The 22,182-nt window shown below is 41.8% G+C and overlaps 1 protein-coding gene across 1 annotated transcript; it reads left to right on the top strand.

Annotated features, from left to right (window-relative positions):
* The first annotated feature begins 2,697 nt into the window (after positions 1-2,697).
* Positions 2,698-17,902, top strand: LDLRAD1 (low density lipoprotein receptor class A domain containing 1). The gene is made up of 6 exons (XM_075321072.1): positions 2,698-2,718; positions 9,244-9,307; positions 9,389-9,511; positions 12,726-12,863; positions 14,722-14,850; positions 17,726-17,902. Exons 1-6 carry the CDS (start codon positions 2,698-2,700, stop codon positions 17,866-17,868), a joined length of 618 nt encoding a protein of 205 aa, XP_075177187.1. The 3' UTR covers positions 17,869-17,902.
* Positions 17,903-22,182: the final 4,280 nt, after the last annotated feature.

The raw sequence follows: 22,182 nt of genomic DNA on the forward strand, positions 1-22,182 counted from the left end.
GTGGGGATACAGTACCTTGTAGCTCCCTGATGGCTTCAGGGACGCCACACAACCAAAGACTCTGGGACGGAGCGGGCAGCGGAAGCAGTGTATAGCCGTGCAGGAGACTGGTAAGTATAACCTGCCTGCTTTTCCATTTTATTCTTTATTTTTTCCTTTAGTTTTTTAAATTACCCAAGTTGCCAGATCTGGATAGTTACCCAGAATACCCTGAGAACGCCAGGGTCGGTGCTTGGGTACTTTTGAACCCGCACGGATCCATACTTTTACAGTCCGTGTCCGCTCATCACTACTCCGGAGGTGTACAGTGGCTCTCGTGTATTTAACCCCTTACTGCCTTCAGCAATATGGATATTTGTAATCTGCTCCTCTATTACGCCAGACTGACTGAGGTTTAAAGGCCACTTTACACGCTGCTATATCGGTACCGATATCGCTAGCGTGGGTACCTGCCCCCATCGGTTGTGCGACACGGGCAAATCGCTGCCCGTGGCGCACAACATCGCCCAGACCCGTCACACTACTTACCTGCCTAGCGACGTTACTGTGACCGGTGAACCGCTTCCTTTCTAAGGGGGAGGTCCGTGCAGCGTCACAGCGACGTCACTAAGCGGCTGCCCAATTGAAGCGGAGGGGCAGAGATGAGCGGGACGAACATCCCGCCCACCTCCTTCCTTTGTCATTGCCGGCGGCTGCAGGTAAGGTGAGGTTCCTCGTTCCTGCGGTGTCACACGGAGTGATATGTGCTGCCGCAGGAGCGACGAACTACATCGTTACTGCATCAGCAACGATAATCGAGAATGGACCCCCATGTCACCGATGAGCAATTTTGCACGTTTTTGCAACGATGCAAAATCGCTCATAGGTGTCACACGCAACAACATCGCTAAAGCGGCCGGATGTGCGTCACAAATTCTGTGACCCCCAACGAGATCGCTTTAGCGATATCGTAGCGTGTAAAGCGGCCTTAAGAGACATTTTCTTAAGCCAGCTATATGCTTAAATGGCTGTTGGCTGCTGAAGGATATTTCAGTTTGCAGCCGTCTCTCTCACACACAGGAGCACACATTCGGGTGAGCATTCGGGTGCTCCATATGAGAGAGCTGTCGGCAGACGTCTTTCTATAGCTTATCTCTGGGAATACAAATCAATCAGCAATGCAACATAACACAGGTCCGATCAACATCTCCCTCAGTCGTCTGTGGCCCACCCCACGTTGGACGGTCGGCCAAACTCGTCAACGTCAGCAGGTTTGTCCAACATTAGAGCGCCTTAGGGTCTGTTTACCCCAGTCGGCTGCATGATAAAACCACTGACTGGTAAAGTTTTACCAATTCGTGGTGATTTCAATGACTGTATACGCAAGCAGAGCAAAGTAAATGATGCACAATGAACAATCTTTACTACATGGGTTGCCATTGTTCTCGGCAATGCGATTTTGTCATGGGTTGTAATATGGTAACTGGGGGGAGAGGCGCCTAGACAGGCCCTCAGATTAGGGGAGCCTAAGATGTCCCTTATTCCAGAGGTACGCCTGATGGCGGCGAGGTCTGGACCACCAGCATGACCCTAACTCCTGAAAAGCCCTGGTCTAACACCCCCACCAAGGGGAGGGCTGGGACAAGAGAAATATATCCCTCAAATAGCAACAAACAGCGGAAACCAAAGCTCAAATTCACAGCAAGCACACACAGAAGAAAAGACAATACTCAGGGAGAAATAATGTACAGGGAGGAAATAAACAAACAACAAGGATATTTCCACCACACACCAAATAGCATACAACAAATCAACAAAGCTGGATCAAATGCACAAGACTGGTGTCGCTGGAGCAAAACTAGAGCCATCATCAGCATGGGACCCCAGGTTCCACCATCTTTTAAACACTAGAACTACTGGACTCGTGACACCTATATAGAAATACATGGTGCAAAGTAGTCAAAATGACTACCTCAGTAGTTCTAGTGTTAAACGGTGGAGGCGGCTGTGATAGGTCTTCCATAACAAGTGCTCACAGCAGCAAATCTCAGACCAGCAGTAATAAACTCTTGCTAGGCCAGACACCAGAAAGAGCAACACTGGGTGATGCCCTGCGCTGACTGAGCAACTTACGTGTACCAGGAGACACGTCAGACTCTGCAGTGTGAACAGTGTCTGAAGATGCCAATCCACCTGGTGAATTAGGAGCAGAACACCGCGTGACAGATTTCAGTTTACACAGGATGATGTGCTGCTGAGAATGATGATCTTTTGCGCTACATTAAAGATTATTTCAATCGATGAATGGGCGTTTTGGTGCTCAGCAGCTTGTTCAAACGTCAAGATGCTCGCGAAACAAGTGTTTTCACCAACGCTCATTCACGATTATTTTGTCCCTTTAGCCCATGTCTGACAATAGAGACATGACCCTCAGCTGATCCCCCATAGTATAGAACATAACTGTTCTTCTTCTGGATCAAGCATGTTCATTGTCTTTATCTCAGTCAGTACCAGCAGGTGACTAATGGTGTACAGGAGTGCGGTGTCCTCTCAGCTGTACAGTCCTGTCGGTGTTTCTCTGGTCTCCAGGAGACATGGATCCTGGGCCAGCCCTGAGCCTCAGCCCTTTGTGTCAGCAGTGGAGGAACCGAAGTCTCGTGAGGGAAAGTGTTTAACTACAACCTGAATTACAGACCCTAAATAAAGCAGACGGGAGGTATGAACCGGACGCACCCCCAGGTGAGAGGATGGGCACCATACGAGTATATACAATAGTGAGTAAATGTAAGAAATGGGAGCGGGTGAGTAAGGAGCAGCTGACTGATCTCTCGGAACGGACATGGTGGAATTACACACTATCCGTAATTATATATCAGCAGTTATTAACATTTACAAGAACAAATACATTTTCTTATGGTAAAGAATTCCAATGTATACGTAAAAATCTGGTGCTTTACAGTTGATCCGTACGGGATACATTTTTTATTCATAGACCTGAATAGGTGAATCTTACCCGAACTGAGATATTTTTCAGGTGCAAATTTCGCCCGTAAATAAGAAAACCAGCCATATTGAATAACATTGGTTCCGAGTGCTATAAGGTTTTTCGGAAATACGGTGGGGTGAAACTAGGTTGTCAACCGTCCAGAAACTCCAGGACAGTCCTTAAATTAGGTCAGTTCCAGGACAATCCTTTAAAATAAGTCACTTATTTGCCCTTTTCGTAAAAGTTGAAGAAAAAGATTGTATTGACTGCAATTATCACCATTTTACAGTTTACAGTGAATGCAGCTGATGTCTTCCTTTCAGAATTATGGGCTGTAGACATATTGTCTGGCCAGGATCTTTTTTATAAGCTGCCTAGAAAAAAAATATATAAAATCAAGTGGGCACTCCTGGCGTGAAAATAGCCTCACACTGGGATTTACAGTTCTGAGAAAGTTCCCAGGGGTACACGGTAAATGGATCTAAAGGACCCCATATACATTATGAAGGAATAAAGGGTGTCCTATGCCATCCTAAATGTGAAAAGACCTGAAGTGTAAGGAACTGATCACACAAAGTTTTGGTTTTTTTTCAATTCTAAGATTTTCAAGCAGAAACTGCATTTTTTAAAACGTTTTTGAGTATGTTCACATTGCATTTTTTTTTCTCCAAGCAGTTCTGCACCTAAAAACTCAAAAAAAGTGCGTAAAACAATTTTTCTACTCAATGCTATGGAAAAACAACTTGCTGTTCATAAGCTTAAGATTTTGAATGTTTTTTAAATATTTCAAATTTTAGAGGTTTGTTTTTTTTTTTTAAGGAAAAACACTCCAAACTAGGCACTATTCAAGAGGTGTGCAAAAAAAAAATGCTTCAGGGGAAAAAAAAACAAAAACATATCAAGAAACTAAAGGTTCCCCAAAAGGTGTGTACACGCAACTTATTTAAGACAAGTTTTCCAAGACAAAAATGAAGTGACATAACAGGGAGCATGTGCACAGCAATGTGAATGTTTATTTTCTTGCAGCACTTTTTCTGGTGGATTCTAGGCAGAATAAACCTGAAAAAAGATGCCATATGCACAAACCCAAAGAAGGAGCGTTTCCTGAAAAGGTTTCTACTAGAAAACTTAACATCTAATCTGAAGTCATAGTTCAAAGAAATCCACATTTTTCTTAATATGTAAATGAGCTGTTAAGGTCTATGGGTCAGACACAGATCTCCCTGAGAATCTGTCTGTCACGCTGTACAAAGGGCTAGTAAGACGTAGTACAGAGTATTCCCCACTAGGTGGCAGCAGAGTAGTGAAGGAGAGACAAAGTTACACTGTAACAGAAAGGCAGCTGAAGTACAGCAGAGTAACTCCAGCAGGCAGCTAACAGGTGATCCACCAGGGGGCAATAGAGTAATCAAGCAGTCAGGGTCTAGCTGGGAAGTCAAGTCACTGCAGAGGGAAGATCAAAATCAAGTCAGAAAACACAACTGAGTCAGAAGTCGGGAGATCAGGTATGCAGAGGGAAACACAAACAACAGACAGGACCGGGAAGTCAGGGGCTGGGACATATGGATGAGCGGGGGAGGGTACGGGTCAGGGCACGACAATAAGGAGTCAGATCAAGCAGCAAATCCCACCAGAGATCACACGCTGCAGAAGACACAGGCTGCAGAGCAAAACTATAACCAGCACAGGATTGCAGGTTCAGAGACCATATATAGTGTCTCCTGAAACCAGAATGAGGCTGATGGGAGTTAACCCCTGACATGACCAGGCCAGAGACTACCGATCCTGGATCATGACACTGCCTTAATTTAAAGCTTATTTTAAATAAAAGGCGCGTTACCAGTGTGAGACATGTAAAGACTGGTCAGCCGGCTCTCCCTAAATCAGCAGGTTCATCAGACTTATCTATTGTATATGGGGAACTTTACCACCTGGCTTCCAGCAAAGGATATTTATTTATGCACATAATTGGTCATTTTTAATTGCCAATGAGAGAGTGTGCACAGTGCCAATTTTTGCGTAGGGTTGTACCAATTGTGCAAAAATAGGCATCAGTTTTACACTCAGATACAAATAATTTTTGGGAAAGCTAATGTGGCTGTCAAGAAATTGCTGTCTCTCGTCTACTGTTACCCTCGATGTAATGTGACTAAATGATTAGTGATTAAATGCTCGTTGATAGCGTGAATATTCGCCAACCGCCATAACATTGTGCTGTAAACATGAATCATTTGGATGATCGCCAGTGTGTGATATCACTTATTTGCAGACAAAACAAAAAATATAAAAGTCATTTAGACGAGAACAGTGTGAGTGCCCATTATTAGGGAGCTTCGAGACATTACTTTTTTTTTATTTTTTAAACCCCCATCAATATGGGTTGTAAAAATCCACATATTTGTGGTGCAGAATCCGCACTGTATACACTGTCCAATCCCCTGTAATTTCACCAGGTCTAGACCCAGCCTAAAGGTACAACACATTAATATAGTGGTGAAAGAGGGTGTTTTTTGGCTTTTATTTCAAAGGATTTTTTTGCGGTTTGTGTATATTTGCTTTCATTTACAGATTAGTAATGGGGGGTCTTATAGACACCTCCAATTACTAATCTAGGGCTTAGTGGCAGCTGTGATTAACCCTTTATTAACCCAATTGCCACCTCACAAGGGCAATCAGGAAGAGCCGGGTAAAGTGCTGGGAATGTCGCATTTAATAGATGTGACAATCCTGGGCGGCTGTAGTCTGCTATTTTTAAGCTGAGGGGGGCACAATAAGCATGGGTCTCTCCAGCCTGAGAATACCAGCCCCCAACTGTCAGGCTTTATCATGGCTGGGTTTCAAAATTGGGGGGGACTGCACACTGTTTTTTTTTAATTATTTAAATAATAATGTTTTATTTTTTTTTTAAAAAGCTGCATATGGTTCCTGTTATTTTGATACACAGCCAAGATAAGTGCATGGCTGGGGGCTGCAGCGTGTAGTTGTTTGCTTTATCTGTGCTGGGTATCAAAATAAGACGAACCGTATGCATTGTTGGGGGGGCCCCTGAAACAATTTTTTTTAAAATGTATTTTAACTGTACGATATTGACCCGCAGACCGGGTCTGTGATTGGAAGCATCAGACATTTAAACAACTGTTGATTAGTAAAAGTTTAACAATCGGAGGTCGTATCTTGCCGATAGTTGCACTTTAATCCAAAAGTGCCAGAAGAAGACAGCTGTTCCTTACCGAAACGCATTATTGAAATAAAGATTGCTTCTACATGCTTCTGAGCTGCCTTCTGTTGCAGCAGTGCACATTAAATAGTTTTTTGGCTTTTTTTTTACACATTATTATGTCGCTAAGTCAAGGAAGGGGGCAACATGTAACTATGAGGTGGTCTGGCAGTCGACCAACTGGATCTTGAAGCTGACAGCAACCACCAATTATGAAGCAGTGTATTGCACATAGATCTTGATTGTACCCGTCGACCTGTCAGGATCAAGTGACCTAATGTGGCATTATAGGTAATATGCAGTCTTTTAAGATATTGGGTGGTTTGGGGCAGCCATTGACCCCCTGGAAAGTTTGGGCCACCAAACCACCCATATATGATAATCCGCCACTGTGTATAATTTAGCTATACTTTTCTGTGCCTGTTTCCTATGAAGTAGTCAAAGCATCCATATAGGATATTCGACATGCAGCTGAAGGAAAGCACGGACACTGGGCCGTACGGTCGCCGCGCTACTTTACCAAGGAGACTCCGTGTACGGATGTGACTTTGAGTAGGGTGGGTGACACTTACTGATTTCTTCAGGCTGCTGTCCATCACCCCACTGCCGATCCTCATCGTAGATGAAATAGAAGCCAACGCACTAACAGAGTTTACTTGGCAACCAAACTTGTTCAGTTTATCCTTCACAACATTATGACAGACATGGCCTCACTCCTCACGGTTCTGAGGTACTATTTCCTCATTTCTCCCCCGCTATCTTGGAACTCATTCTCAAGCTGCTGGGTCTGCGACTTCTTTCTCTTGTCTTCCTTACACCTTCGTCCTCTTCTGGGCCCCAACTGCTGTCTAGTTATACAACTTCTCTGATCCTGTGGAGTGAGCCATAGGCTCTGGCCCTCATGAGGTTACCTCAGGGTTCCCCGACTGGCCTTGACACTGTGGCCACGTCTTCTCTTACTCGAACCCTAACCAGGACTGGCAGCCCACGAGGCCCGCACCACTAGCCAACCCACTTGCCATCTGTCACTCCTCCTCTACCTTGACTTAACACTATCTTATCTAATATCTAATCTACTTCTGTTTCAGCCCACTCGGTATGTGGCGCCCTCTGGCAAACGGCCCCTGCACTGCTACATCGGGAGCCTACACTGCGCAAGCAGTCTTTACATGTTAACACACATTTATAACAATTAACACCATATAATACATTTAGTATAAAACAGGTAGACAACATATAGCATAAGACAGCATAAGGACTCGACTACGTCTACATGGCCACATGGGGGAAATCATAAAAAAAGCCCTTTGTATTCGCCACTCTTAGGCTAGTTTCACACATCCGGCTTTTCGCCGGTTTGCCGGATTGGGCACACACCAGTACAGTGTATACAGTACACTGGCAGTGCGACAAGCGCCAGTCACATGCTGTCATGTGACCGGAGCATGTGACACTGAAGTTGCGGCGCATGCCATTGTACTGTATACACTGTACTGGCGTGCGCCGAATCTGGCAAACCGGCGAAAAGCCGGATGTGTGAAACCGGCCTTACTTGCTTCTTTAAGGATACGTCTTGTCCATACGCAGCCCTATGAATAGCAATGATCGCGCCTACTGTTGACTGAGTATTACGGTAATTAGTTACTTTATGAGGTGTGAATTGGAGACTTGGCAGAACTTGTAACAACATTTAGATCAAAACATGTGATGAGAGGTCGTGTCATAGGCGCGATGCTGGAATTTTTGCAAAATGTACATGATATGTTACTGTGCGTGTCAGTAAATTATTAGTTCACCTTATATTATTGAGAATCTGCAACAACCCATAAGACTGCACCTCCTTTTGTAAATTTTGCAAAAGAAAAAAAACAAACAATAAATCGGATAATCAGTCACAAATGAACAGAAAAAAACCCAATATTACAAACGGTTAGTAAAACAGTATTGGCTGGAGAAATGCTGCGTTTTTTTATGTTTTTTTGCTTGAATTTGAATGGTTGAGTAACGCTGAAAGAATTGACGCTGCACACTTGAAAAAAATTAAAAAAAAAAAAACCAAGACGCTTTGTGTGCGCAAGCTGAGTTTTTGGTGCAGAAATTTTCTGCAGCAAAAAAGTGCACATTGTGGCCAAAAAAAGCATGCATTTTTGGTGCTTTTTTGGGTGCTTTTTTAGTGAATTCAATGGCTGGTAGGGCTAAAAAACATAGGGAGAAAAAACGGACCAACATTTAACATGCTCCTTTTTTTCTGCATGAAAATCTGCAAGGAAAAAAGTGTGCACAGCATTTCTGATTGACTTTGCTAGGATATCGATAGACATGCAAATTTAAGCAACAAATTGTGGCAAAAAAAAAAAAAAAACGCATCAAAAACTGTACTGTGTGCACAGGGTCATTAAAATCTGCAAGGGAAACATAAGCTGCGCGTGCACGAGATTTCAGAAGCTTCAGTCACTTTGCTGGTGCTGTAAAACAATGTATTTTTTTCCTGCAGCAAAAACGCGCTGAGAAACGTGGCAAAAATACAACGTATACACAATCCCTAAGGATGAATAAAAAGGAAAACAATACTGGAAAATCTAGATTATTAATATATGTCTAAATGTTCTTTATACTCCCCAAGTATAAAATAACAATTGCCCATATATTAATAATCCGGATTTTACAGATATTTTTTTTTTATTCTTCCTTTAGGACTTGTTTATACATTACATTTCTATGCACATTTTTGCTGCAGGAAAAATGGTAATTAATAGTAGATGTACTGGTTACACTTAGTACACGACATACAAGCCTCTTGCCAACTGAAAGCTAGTAAGAGTTATCAGTGGCATCTGGACCCAATAGGTGCAGTAGTGGCAATGACACCCGAGACCTGGAGCAAAAGGGGTCCAACAGTCCATTTGGGTTATATGAAAAGACCAATACTATTAATGACTTGTAATTATTGGGGGCTCCATTGGAGCTTTTCTTACTTTGGGGCCCCTGAGCCTAAAGTTACGCCACAGTATGGACCCCCTTTACATGGCAGCAGGTTTTCATACTAGGTTTACTCTTGCAGCGGAGAAGTATGGACGCTTCATCCATGGGCTCTACAGTGTCAATGCTGTCAAAGGATGAGAAGGGTAAGTACCGTACACATTTTGGTCCCTACTTTGCAGTATTTTTTGACCTTTACTAATAAAAAATCATTGTATAATTCCCAGATCTGTGCGGTGGCTGCACTAGAAGATGTGTGTGCATCATAGCTGTGATAGTAATCATCCTCATGATCATTGCCGCCGCCATTGTGTGTGCCGTTGTGCTCGCCCTCCCTGCTCGCACCCCAGGTAATAAGTGATATGTACAGTCAATAGGAACATTACTAAGAGGCAATATAGTGTGGGCTATATATGAAATTTTGCAACTTACTAGATACCACAGATGCGTACAGTACAACAGGTTTTTGTTATTGTGCTAAGGCCACAGCCAAGAGAAGGGGACTGGTAGCTAATAATCCAAATAAGCTCGTGAGAAGTATATATATATATTATATATATATATATATATATATATATATATATATATATATATATATATATATATATATATATATATATATATATATATATATATATATATATATATATATATATATATATATATATATATATGTATATTTTTTTTTTAATTTTCTTTTTCATTCACTATTTCCCCAAAAATAAGCCTTAGGGTATGTGCGCACGTTGCGTACTAGCCCAGCACCGTAAAAGGTGCGCTTCAGAGCGCAGCTGAAAAGCTCCGTTCTGAAGCGCATGGTGCCGGCGAGAACGTGCGCTCTGCCTGCAGCTCCTGCCATAGACAGAGCAGGAGCTGCCGGCAAAGCGCACGGAAGAAGTGACATGTCACTTCTTTTTGCGCAGCGCTTCGGCAGTAGCCAAAGCGCTGCGCTCTGAGACGCCACGTGCGCACGGCCCCTGCACAATCTTCATAGACTGTGCAGGGGATGCAGGACGCATGCAGTTAATTTACACAACGTGCGCACATAGCCTTAGCATGATTTTACAAGATTTTTGGAGTATGCTTGAAATAGAAGCCCTACTCCAAAAATAGTCTCTAGATACAGTCAGTTGGCATTATATATATCAGTCTGCGCAATGAGAAATGTTTTCCCCTTAGACCCCAGTAGAGCTTCTCATACAGCCAGATCAGATCTCATACTTTGCACTGATGGACAATCATCCCGAAGCACTGTGTCTGCAAATTGAGGTTCTGTTTTGGCATAAATTCTAGATCTTATGAAAAGGCTGGTTAAAGGGCCACGTTTGACTTTTAAGATTGCTACTTCCAATAGGTGGCACTGGAGGTCATCTCCTTCCTCCCCGAAGAGACAATTTGAATATTTATATTTATATATATATATATATATATATATACACACCACACACAGATATATATTATATATCTGTATATACACACACATCCACCCACGTTATATATACTGTATATATGTTATATATATTAGACACACACACACACGTGTATATATGTGTATATATATATGTATATATTTAAATATATACACACATACTGTGTGTGCATATACCGTATATCTACATATACACTGTATATATATATATATATATATATATATATATATATATATATATATATATATATATATATATATATATATATATATACACATACAGTTAGGTCCAGAAATATTTGGACAGTGACACAAGTTTTGTTATTTTAGCTGTTTACAAAAACATGTTCAGAAATACAATTATATATATAATATGGGCTGAAAGTGCACACTCCCAGCTGCAATATGAGAGTTTTCACATCCAAATCAGAGAAAGGGTTTAGGAATCATAGCTCTGTAATGCATAGCCTCCTCTTTTTAAAGGGACCAAAAGTAATTGGACAAGGGACTCTAAGGGCTGCAATTAACTCTGAAGGCATCTCCCTCGTTAACCTGTAATCAATGAAGTAGTTAAAAGGTCTGGGGTTGATTACAGGTGTGTGGTTTTGCATTTGGAAGCTGTTGCTGTGACCAGACAACATGCGGTCTAAGGAACTCTCAATTGAGGTGAAGCAGAACATCCTGAGGCTGAAAAAAAAGAAAAAAATCCATCAGAGAGATAGCAGACATGCTTGGAGTAGCAAAATCAACAGTCGGGTACATTCTGAGAAAAAAGGAATTGACTGGTGAGCTTGGGAACTCAAAAAGGCCTGGGCGTCCACGGATGACAACAGTGGTGGATGATCGCCGCATACTTTCTTTGGTGAAGAAGAACCCGTTCACAACATCAACTGAAGTCCAGAACACTCTCAGTGAAGTAGGTGTATCTGTCTCTAAGTCAACAGTAAAGAGAAGACTCCATGAAAGTAAATACAAAGGGTTCACATCTAGATGCAAACCATTCATCAATTCCAAAAATAGACAGGCCAGAGTTAAATTTGCTGAAAAACACCTCATGAAGCCAGCTCAGTTCTGGAAAAGTATTCTATGGACAGGTGAGACAAAGATCAACCTGTACCAGAATGAAGGGAAGAATATAGTTTGGAGAAGAAAGGGAACGGCACATGATCCAAGGCACACCACATCCTCTGTAAAACATGGTGGAGGCAACGTGATGGCATGGGCATGCATGGCTTTCAATGGCACTGGGTCACTTGTGTTTATTGATGACATAACAGCAGACAAGAGTAGCCGGATGAATTCTGAAGTGTACCGGGATATACTTTCAGCCCAGATTCAGCCAAATGCCGCAAAGTTGATCGGACGGCGCTTCATAGTACACATGGACAATGACCCCAAGCATACAGCCAAAGCTACCCAGGAGTTCATGAGTGCAAAAAAGTGGAACATTCTGCAATGGCCAAGTCAATCACCAGATCTTAACCCAATTGAGCATGCATTTCACTTGCTCAAATCCAGACTTAAGACAGAAAGACCCACAAACAAGCAAGACCTGAAGGCTGCGGCTGTAAAGGCCTGGCAAAGCATTAAGAAGGAGGAAACCCAGCGTTTGGTGATGTCCATGGGTTCCAGACTTAAGGCAGTGATTGCCTCCAAAGGATTCGCAACAAAATATTAAAAATAAAAATATGTTGTTTGGGTTTGGTTTATTTGTCCAATTACTTTTGACCTCCTAAAATGTGGAGTGTTTGTAAAGAAATGTGTACAATTCCTACAATTTCTATCAGATATTTTTGTTCAAATCTTCAAATTAAACGTTACAATCTGCACTTAAATGCTGTTGTAGAGGTTTCATTTCAAATCCAATGTGGTGGCATGCAGAGCCCAACTCGCGAAAATTGTGTCACTGTCCAAATATTTCTGGACCTAACTATATATATATATATATATATATATATATATATATATAAAAAATTATTTTGTCTTATTTATTTTTTCATTTATTTTTAAGGGGGCTGTTATAAGTAGTGACAGTATTCTATTTTTACCATTTGTTCCATTTATCCAGACCAGTAACTATCACTGACGAGTGCTGAACGCTAACATACGATACTCCGGACTTTTTCTATTCCCAGAAACCCGCTTCTGTATCACATCGGATAACTTCACTGGTTTCCTCTGTGATGACAGGATAACATGTCTGCTGCCATCTTCAGTCTGTAATTCTGCAAGTGACTGTGGCAACGGGGAGGATGAAACCACTTCACTGTGCAGTGAGTGAAATGTTGTATTTTTATTTATTGTTTTATTAACTCCATAATCATCAGTTACATTTTGTATTGCTTCCCACTGATATGTACTCTATAAAGACTAAAGGGAAAAGTGTAAGTGTAGAGAAGAGAAAACCCATCAGCATTGTGTGTGATCTTACCTATATCAGAAGCAGCAGTCCAACCAGCTATGTGAAGCAGTTGCACAGTCTCTACAACAGCAAATAGCAGGACATTTAGGAAGCCAATGAACAATAAAAAAAGTTCACTGCAAAGTTGACTATAGACATTGCCAGTAACTTTGGTTGCCCTAAATGAGTGTATAGTGTAACATGTACTTAACTAAGAGGATGGGGTACCACTGCACTACAGGCCGAGCCTACAGTGACCAAACTTTTTTTTTCTAAGCATGTACAAATTGTTGAAATAAAGCTATTTCAAGGGAATTTTTTAGGGCATTTGCACCTTGTATATTTAGTATAGTAGCAGACACATCTTGCCTTTAAATAAGCTCATTGTCTAGCTCGGACTGGCGAGTGTCCGACACATGGACCAACGACTGTCCAGCACACGGTGAATTATACGAGTTTCAGCGGGGATGATATAGGAGAGGAGGACCCTGAAGGTAGGGATCGAGGGATGAGACACTTCCTGACACTAACCTGTCTGGTTCCTAAGCTCCCCTAATGTCCCTATACGAGTCCTTTCCCTCGTCACCATCACATGCCGTACCTTGTCCCTTGTTGTCCCTCCACTCACAGTGTGTAGTGAAAAGGCCGGTGAGTACACTAGTCATCACCAGTACAGTAACGACACATGGGGAAGGAGGACAGACAGGGAGACATGGACAAAAGGATATATCAACAAATTTAATGGCTGCAGCTAGACACCAAGGCTGCAGGCGATATGGCTCCAAACAGTAGCACCATAAAAGCTCCAACAAGTTCTAAAGAACTTTCTCCTTCCAGGGTGATCAGAAACAGAATGAATTCTATTACCGGAGTCAGGTGATGGGACATGTGACTATTTAAAAAAGATGAGCGTGGTCACAAACCAGCTGTACAATCCTGAGGTGAACTAATCAGGAGCTGCTAGCAAGGAAAATTACATTAAACCTCGCTGCACCAACAAAAAGCAAATATAGTAGCGGTAGCGGTGTATTCCCCTCACCACCATTAAAGATATATGGACGCTCAGCCAACTGTTATTGGGTATGGGGAAATCGGGAGATAGAACTGTTGGCTGAACAAGATATTTTAGTGTATATGCAGCTTTATCATCTTTGCAAAGTTGAATTTTGTGATACTTTTTCTGCTACATGTGAATAAAAAGAGAGCTGGTCATCTGAGGCAAGCACCAGACTATGGGTAACCTTAAAGGGAATCTGTCAGCAGGTTTTTATTACTCTATCCGAAAACAGCGTGATGTAGCTACATAGAATCTGATTCGAACAATAATCTGGGCTTCTTGCTGCAGTTTTGATATCATCACTGCTGAAGATCGGCCAGTTCTCTGAATTATGAGCTCTGCATAACCCCACCCACAGCACTAATTGGCAAATTTTCTGTGTAGACTGTGCATAGGCAGAAAGCTGCCAATCAGTGTTGGGGGAGTGGTTATACAGAGCTTATGAGAATTTAGGGCTACATTGCAACAGCTTTACTAGTCCTTTAGTGATAATCTCCTGCTGATAAAACAGTGATTGTATCATAACTACAGCATGCAGCCCCATAAGTGACGCATTGCTGGAGTCAGAGTATCTATCTATACATTATGCTGCTCTAAAATTAGGTGGCAAAAACTTGGTGGCAGATTTCAATTAGATACACCAATACTGTGACCGAGAATGTGTGTCCCGTAGGTAACCTGCCTGCTAATTTACCTGGATATCTAATATTTCGATGCGGAAATCCTCAGTTTTGGATCTACAGCAACTTGAAGTGTAATGGCATCAATAATTGTGGAGACTGTTCTGATGAGTCTCAGTCATGTAAGTATAAGGGAAAACGGGGGGTATGATCAGCCTTGGGGGTCCGGGTGAGAGGTGAACAGACCAATATCATCGAAGATAGATTATATTAGAGGAACTAGTGTTACAATTATTTTTGCATAGTAAATGTGGATATAAAAAAAATAAATAAAAAATTGTTATATACCTTATAGAGCTGAGCAAAAAGATTTGGAAGATCCTGGTCCAATGGCCACTTTAATATTCCATGGTTGCAGGGTCAGAGCGCTGAGAGACTGCTACTATCCTCTGCGCCTCTTCTGATTAGTAGACCCCATGATGTCCTTATGTTGATGTGTAAATGCCTCATGTTGTCAGAGGGACCTACTAAGAGGTTGCTGGGATCCGGCAGGTAGTGGGAGGTTGGCAGTGGTAATGTCCAGCAGCCATGGTATACCAACAGAGCCGTCAGACCAGGCTCTCTGATACCTTACAAAGGAAAAGAAGTAGCTCCTCTTTCTCGTCTGTAACACCCCATCATCTCTGCTGTTTAGAAACCTCCTACAGTATGTCTCCAAAAACATGACTGTAAATCAGTAAATAGGAGAGGGTGGAGGAGGGGGATGCAGCTGCAGTAAGGGACAAAGCAGGTGGTTCTCCACCTATAACACTTTTACAATTGGCCATAGGAGAGATTGGAATGAGTTTCTCTGAAAATAAGACAGCGTGTGGAAAAATTCTAATAAAAAAAAATATTTTTTTTTGTTTAAATAAAGAAAATAAAACAGGGTCTTATATTATTTTTTGCTCCAGAAGTTGGGTTAGGACTTATTTTCAGGTGATATCTGATTATTTTCTCCCCATGAACAACAATTCACATTTATTCTTGAACAAAAATAATAAAAATCATCATTAATTGAAATATAATGATATTATAAACCCTGTGTGTAACTTGTTTCATATATACATACATACATACCATAATATATATATATATTTTTTTTTATTATATATATAAATGTGTATACACACACACATACATACATACATACATGCATACATACACACACATACTTTACACACACTAGCCTATCTCCGCATCACATCATGGTCACATGACTGATGTCAAAAAGATTCTTGAGCAGTCAGTCTTTCCATATCAGGATAGAAACACTGGGGGCCCTTGGAAAATAGGGGCCCTGTGAAATTGCCTAGTTTGCTCTCCCTCCCCCCTAATGCCAGTCCTGCACACCAGCCTGTCTCCTGGTCAGTTCTTTTGGACTCCTGCAATTAAGAGACCTTTGGTTACATCATGGTCACGTAACTCTGAAGTCCGCAAAGCTTCGTTAACAATCTTAACATTGGAGTACGAAAGGTGGGGGCCGTGAGATATTGAGCAGTTTGACTCCCCCTAACCCCCTTCCTGACTGTGACTAGGGCTTATATTTCAAGGATACTCCAAAAACCCTGTAACACCATGCTAGGGCTTACTTTCAGGGAAACAGTAGAAATGTCAAAGTTTATGTATACCCCTGTTGTTCAGGACTATCAATCACTAAGGTTCGTGGGGGTGATACACGTTCGTTATAAGAGGCAGGACAGAAGAGGGAATATTCCTTTAAACGGCAGCCTGTTACACAGGAAACATATAATGGCCTCATCAGATGAACATACAAAAAAAGACAGTTTGCGCTCTGATAATGCTAAAGTATGGAAACCATGAATGTGTGAACATGGACCTGCATTACTGCTAAGGAAAATCTGAGAAAAATGATATATTTAGCATACAGAAATGGCCATTTGTATATCTGCCCAGTTGCCCCTTCACGGCATATCTCGTAACTGGGTACCTAACGCTATTCTGAATTCTTTTTTGTCTATATCAAGAGGGTCATACCTTCTGACCGTGCACCCCTCCCCCAGTTGCCACAGGTAATCTCATTCTATATAGCAGGTTCCTACGTGCCCATACACAGGAGGTTTTTAACCCAGAGAGAGGCTTCAGAATAGCGTTAGGTACCCAGTTACGAGATATGCCGTGAAGGGGCAACTGGGCAGATATACAAATGGCCATTTCTATATGCTAAATATCTCATTTTTCTTAGATTTTCCTTAGCAGTAATGCAGGTCCATGTTCACACATTCATTTTTTTGTATTTTATGTCATGTTCAGTTATGCGCCTGTTCACACGTCAGGTCGATGAGGCTGAGTGCAGGCAGTCTTTTTTGTCTCATCAGATGAACAGTCCAGATTCATAGGATCCAGTTTAAAAGTACCTGTTTTTTTTCTCTGTGTACCATGAATGGTGATTACTAGAGATGAGCGAGTACCTAACTATTCGTACTCTCTATATTCATAACGAGCACTGTCTAATACTCCAGTATTCATTCCGAATAGCATGTGCAATGCAAGTCAATGGGGAAAATACTTGCAATGTAACGTGTAACCGGAATACCGTACTATTTGTGTGAGTAGAAAATATTGCGGAATTAGTGTTACTTGTTACATTGCGAGTTTTCCCCATTGACTTGCATTGCACTCGCTATTGGGAATGAATACACGAGTAGTAGACAGTGCTCGTTATATTGCGAGTTTTCCCCAGTGACTTGCATTGCACACGCTATTGGGAATGAATACGCGAGTAGTAGACAGTGCTCGTTATATTGCGAGTTTTCCCCAGTGACTTGCATTGCACACGCTATTGGGAATGAATACGCGAGTAGTAGACAGTGCTCGTTATATTGTGAGTTTTCCCCAGTGACTTGCATTGCACACGCTATTGGGAATGAATACGCGAGTATTAGACAGTGTTCGTTATGAGTATAGAAAGTACCAATAGTTAGGTACTCACTCATCTCTAGTGATTACCTGCACTGTGTGCCATTGTACTAACTTTTATCTATGCCTTTCTCTTAGTGGCGTCCTGTTCCTCCTGTCCGAGTAATTGGTGGCCGTGTACCCCAGTGCTCTACCAGTACTGCAACTGCATCCCCAAATCATTATGTGGCAATGGCGTCCAAGACTGCGTGAACTGGTCTGATGAGTATCAGTGCAAGTGACCGGACCAAAAGCCTAATGCTCTTATACCTGTATATACGTTAATGTACACACATGTAAAGTGCTGATTACATAGCCTTATATTAAAGTTCATGTAATCAATAAATAAAGATATTTCGAAGCCTCAATTCCTGATCTAGAGACTTGCATTCTGCGTATTTGTGTAGGATGTGATGTCACATAGTAAGGACAGGAAGGCTGCAGACCAAATGATTTTGCTAGATTATCAATGGCCCTTATGTAATAAATGTATCGGATTGAGCAATTTATAGCAGAGCTGATCTCTTATGTGGTGGAGCAGTTATGTCCCTTTAAGGCTCGTCAGCACTACTGTACCTTTAACCAGAGAATTTTGTGCTTACTTACATCTCCATCTTATTTCCATTATCTCTTAAAATTCTACAGACACCTTTTAAAAGAAAAAAAATAAAGAAAAAAAAATACATACATATACACACATTTTATTTATAGATATATATAGATATAAATATCTATATATATATATATATATATCTATATATATATATATATATCTATATCTATCTATATATCTCTATATCTCTCTCTCTCTCTATATATATATATATATATATATATATATATATATATATATATATATATATATATATATATATATATGTATAGATATATATATATAGATATATATAGATATATATATATATATATATATATAGTAAGTAGGAGTAAGCAGCATTGAAGATGAGCTCCTGAGTTTTTCATCATTTATACCTTGTAATGAGCGAACAGTAAGACAAAACCTTGAAAAATTTGACTCTGTGGAACAGGAAAGCGAGCTGGACTGAGCTGGACTAAAGATTTTTATGAAAAAAGAGGAAATAGAGGATTTAAAGGACATAAGAAAAAACCTGTTGAAGGACAGATCACATACAACAGGAGGACTCCAAACTGACATCTGACACCCAGAGATCTGCACATCTAAAGGTAGGACCATCCTCCATCCATACCACAACCTACAGACAGTGCTGTAATTACATCTCTGATAAATAAGGATTATTATAAAAATGGAAAATATAAATGTAGAACAAGTAACTGGGCAGAGAGCAGAGCTGGAGACACCCGACACCAGGAGGTCACACACTCTGGAAATCACATACTCTGAAGGGCAGAAAAGCATTCATGCACAAAAAGCCATTAAACATGCAAAGATTAGAGAAGAGCCAGAGACCCTCTTTCCTGATTTTACCTCTAAAGAGGAAGATAAAAGGAAAACCAATTATTTATTTTTCACAGACCAGCCCTTAGCCTGGCACACCGCTCTGTGCAATCAATATAAGTATATATCCAAGAACGGCAATCATAAGGGCCAGCAGATCAGAATTAGAAACCAAAAAGAAGACGAGACCAACTCACTGACCATAAACGTGTACAATAACGGCATAATCATGGTACAAGGGGCTGAGGAAAACTTACAGAAATTTGAAGACAGCTTTTCTCAAATTAAACTCCAGGCACAAAACTGCAAAGAACAACAAACCCCAGCAGCCACCATCACCTCTACAGAGACCTCCAGAGACAGAACTGCAGCCCCCAACACTTCACACCCCTCACCCGAGACCCTCAGAGACTGTTTATCTCAACTAGAAAGAGACTTTGTACAATTTAAAGAACTTCAAAGAAACCTTGGTGACAGAAATGCAAATGACCAAGTAATGAATGAGATAAGCAAACTGAGGTGTGAATATGCAGCAGTGAATATGCATCTGCAGGAAATAAGAAGCAAAATGTGTGAACTGCAGCATGAAAATGCCCGACTGAGACAGGAGATAACAGAGCTGAAGACTCCGGGACACCTGAAACAGGAGGACGCCATAGAAACACAGAGGAGTGAAGACAACATGGCCCCCACTGGCCAGGAGGGAGCTATGGTAACTAACACCAGAACAGACACAATGGCCTCCACTGGCCAGGACACTGAGATACCAAATAACTCCAACAATATGAATGCTCCTGAAAATAACATAAGTGAACCACAAACCAGAGAAACAGAAAAGAGAAGAGAACTAGCCACCAGCAAAATCTCCAGCACAGACCCCCAGCTTCACCCACGTACCCCACCCGTGACCTCACAACGTTTTGATACCATCCTAATAATGGACTCAAATGGGAAATACCTGAAAACATGGCGACTATTTCCAGGAAAAAGGGTCAAAAAAATCCACTGTGCAACTATTGAGCAGGTGATGGCAGTCATCAATAACCCACGGTTCACAAGCCCAAATCATATTTTTATACACACAGGAACAAACAATCTGCCAGCCCAACACCAGCAGATCGCAGGACAACTGACCCAACTAGCAAAGACGGCAAAACTAAAATTCCCAGACAGCAAAATAATTCTATCATCTCTGCTCCCAAGAAATGATGTATCCAGCCAAACTACCCAGAACATCAACACGGACCTGACCACAAGAATCAAGGCTGTGCCCGACGTGATCCTGGCACAACACCCCTCCATAAAACACCAACACCTCTACGACGACAAGCACCTAAACAAACAAGGGGTCAGCCTACTGGCCAAAGAGCTGAAGGACATTATACTAAACAGAGACCCCATGCCTGGACTCAACAACAACCAAAATCCCATGGAAAGACCCCCAACAATAAAAAGACAGGAAACCCCAATTTCATCACAGGAGGCCAGAAACAAAGCCCTTCACCCAACATCGGGCCATCAGAGGAGGAGACCACCATGGAGGGGACCATCAACCCCACACAGAGACATGCAGGGCAGAGATATGGAAGAGATTAGAACCCTGCTCAGCACATTGTGCAGGAAACTAATGTGACTGGATCTAACATACCTATAAACCAGTCGTAAATCCAGAGTGTCTTACACAGCCGCACTCATTACAAGGTATATACACATGAGGTATATAGAAAAAAAAAAAAAAAAATGACCTCATTCACAATCAGCAGCTGGAACATCCAAGGCCTGAGCACCTCGGCCTTTGGATGTAAAACAAATGACCCCGACTTTATTCAAAGACTGAAGAATATAGACATTCAGATCCTCCTGGAAACATGGACCAGAGCTGAAAACGAATCTCTGGTGCCAATCGGATACAGAGAAATCTCTGTCCCTGCCCTTAAAAATAAAAACATCAAACAGGGCCGCTGCTCAGGAGGAATATTGATCTGGTATAAAGAAGAGCTCCACCAGTACATCACACCAGTGAAGAGAGGAGGCAGCCACATATGGATCAGAATCAGCAGCTCCATCCTCACCTCTCAGTCCGATGTCTACCTCTGCACCACCTATATACCACCGCCAGAGTCCCCCTACTTCAATCCAGACAGCTTTGAGATCTTACAAGAAGAAGCCACCCATTATCAGGTCCTGGGCAAAGTTCTCATCTTTGGAGACCTCAATGCAAGAACAGGGAGAGAAAAAGACTTTCTGACCACAGACGGAAACATCTACATATTTGGGGCAGAGAATGACAGTCACGACTCAGAACACTCAGAGAGAAACAGCTATGACAGTACAGTCAACAAAAGTGGCAAAAAGCTCCTGAACTTATGTAAAAGTTTAGGTCTTCATATTCTTAATGGACGTACAAAGGGAGACTCACTGGGAAGATATACACTAGACTCCCATGTAGGAAGGAGTGTAGTAGACTACGCCATTACAGATATGGACCCGGCAAATATTAGCGCCTTCATAGTCACCCCACAAACGCACCTGTCAGACCACAGCCAACTTCTCCTGTACATAAAATCTACAGAGAAACCATCCACACAAAAGCCACAGCAGAGCAGCCTCTACAACCGACCTCCATCCTATAAATGGTCCAAGACGTCAGAAATAAAATATAAAGAGGCTCCCAACAGACCGGAATTACAAGAGATGCTCCACAACTTCTACAGCTACAAGTACAAGTCAAACCCAGAAGGAGTGAATCAAGCTGCAAAAGACCTCAACAAAATATTCCACACCATGGCCAAATTGTCCGACCTCAAACAAGTCAACTACAAGAGGCCAAAAGAAAAGCAGATCAATGGTTGGTTTGACAAAGAGTGTAAAGCCGTTCGAAAGACCCTGAGAACAGCCTCAAACAATAAACACAGAGACCCCAACAACCCAGACCTGAGGGAAGCCTATGACACCATACAAAAGCAGTACAAAACCATCCTCAGGAGGAAGAAGCAGAGCTACATCTCTACCAAACTTAGCCAACTCCAAGACGCCCTCCAAGACAACTCCTTCTGGGAAATATGGAGCCACATGGACACAAAGAGCAAGAAAAAGACTGATACCCATATCCAAAATGGCA

Source organism: Anomaloglossus baeobatrachus, chromosome 8, assembly GCF_048569485.1.
Source record: "Anomaloglossus baeobatrachus isolate aAnoBae1 chromosome 8, aAnoBae1.hap1, whole genome shotgun sequence".
In the NCBI taxonomy this organism is placed as follows: Eukaryota; Metazoa; Chordata; class Amphibia; order Anura; family Aromobatidae; genus Anomaloglossus; species Anomaloglossus baeobatrachus.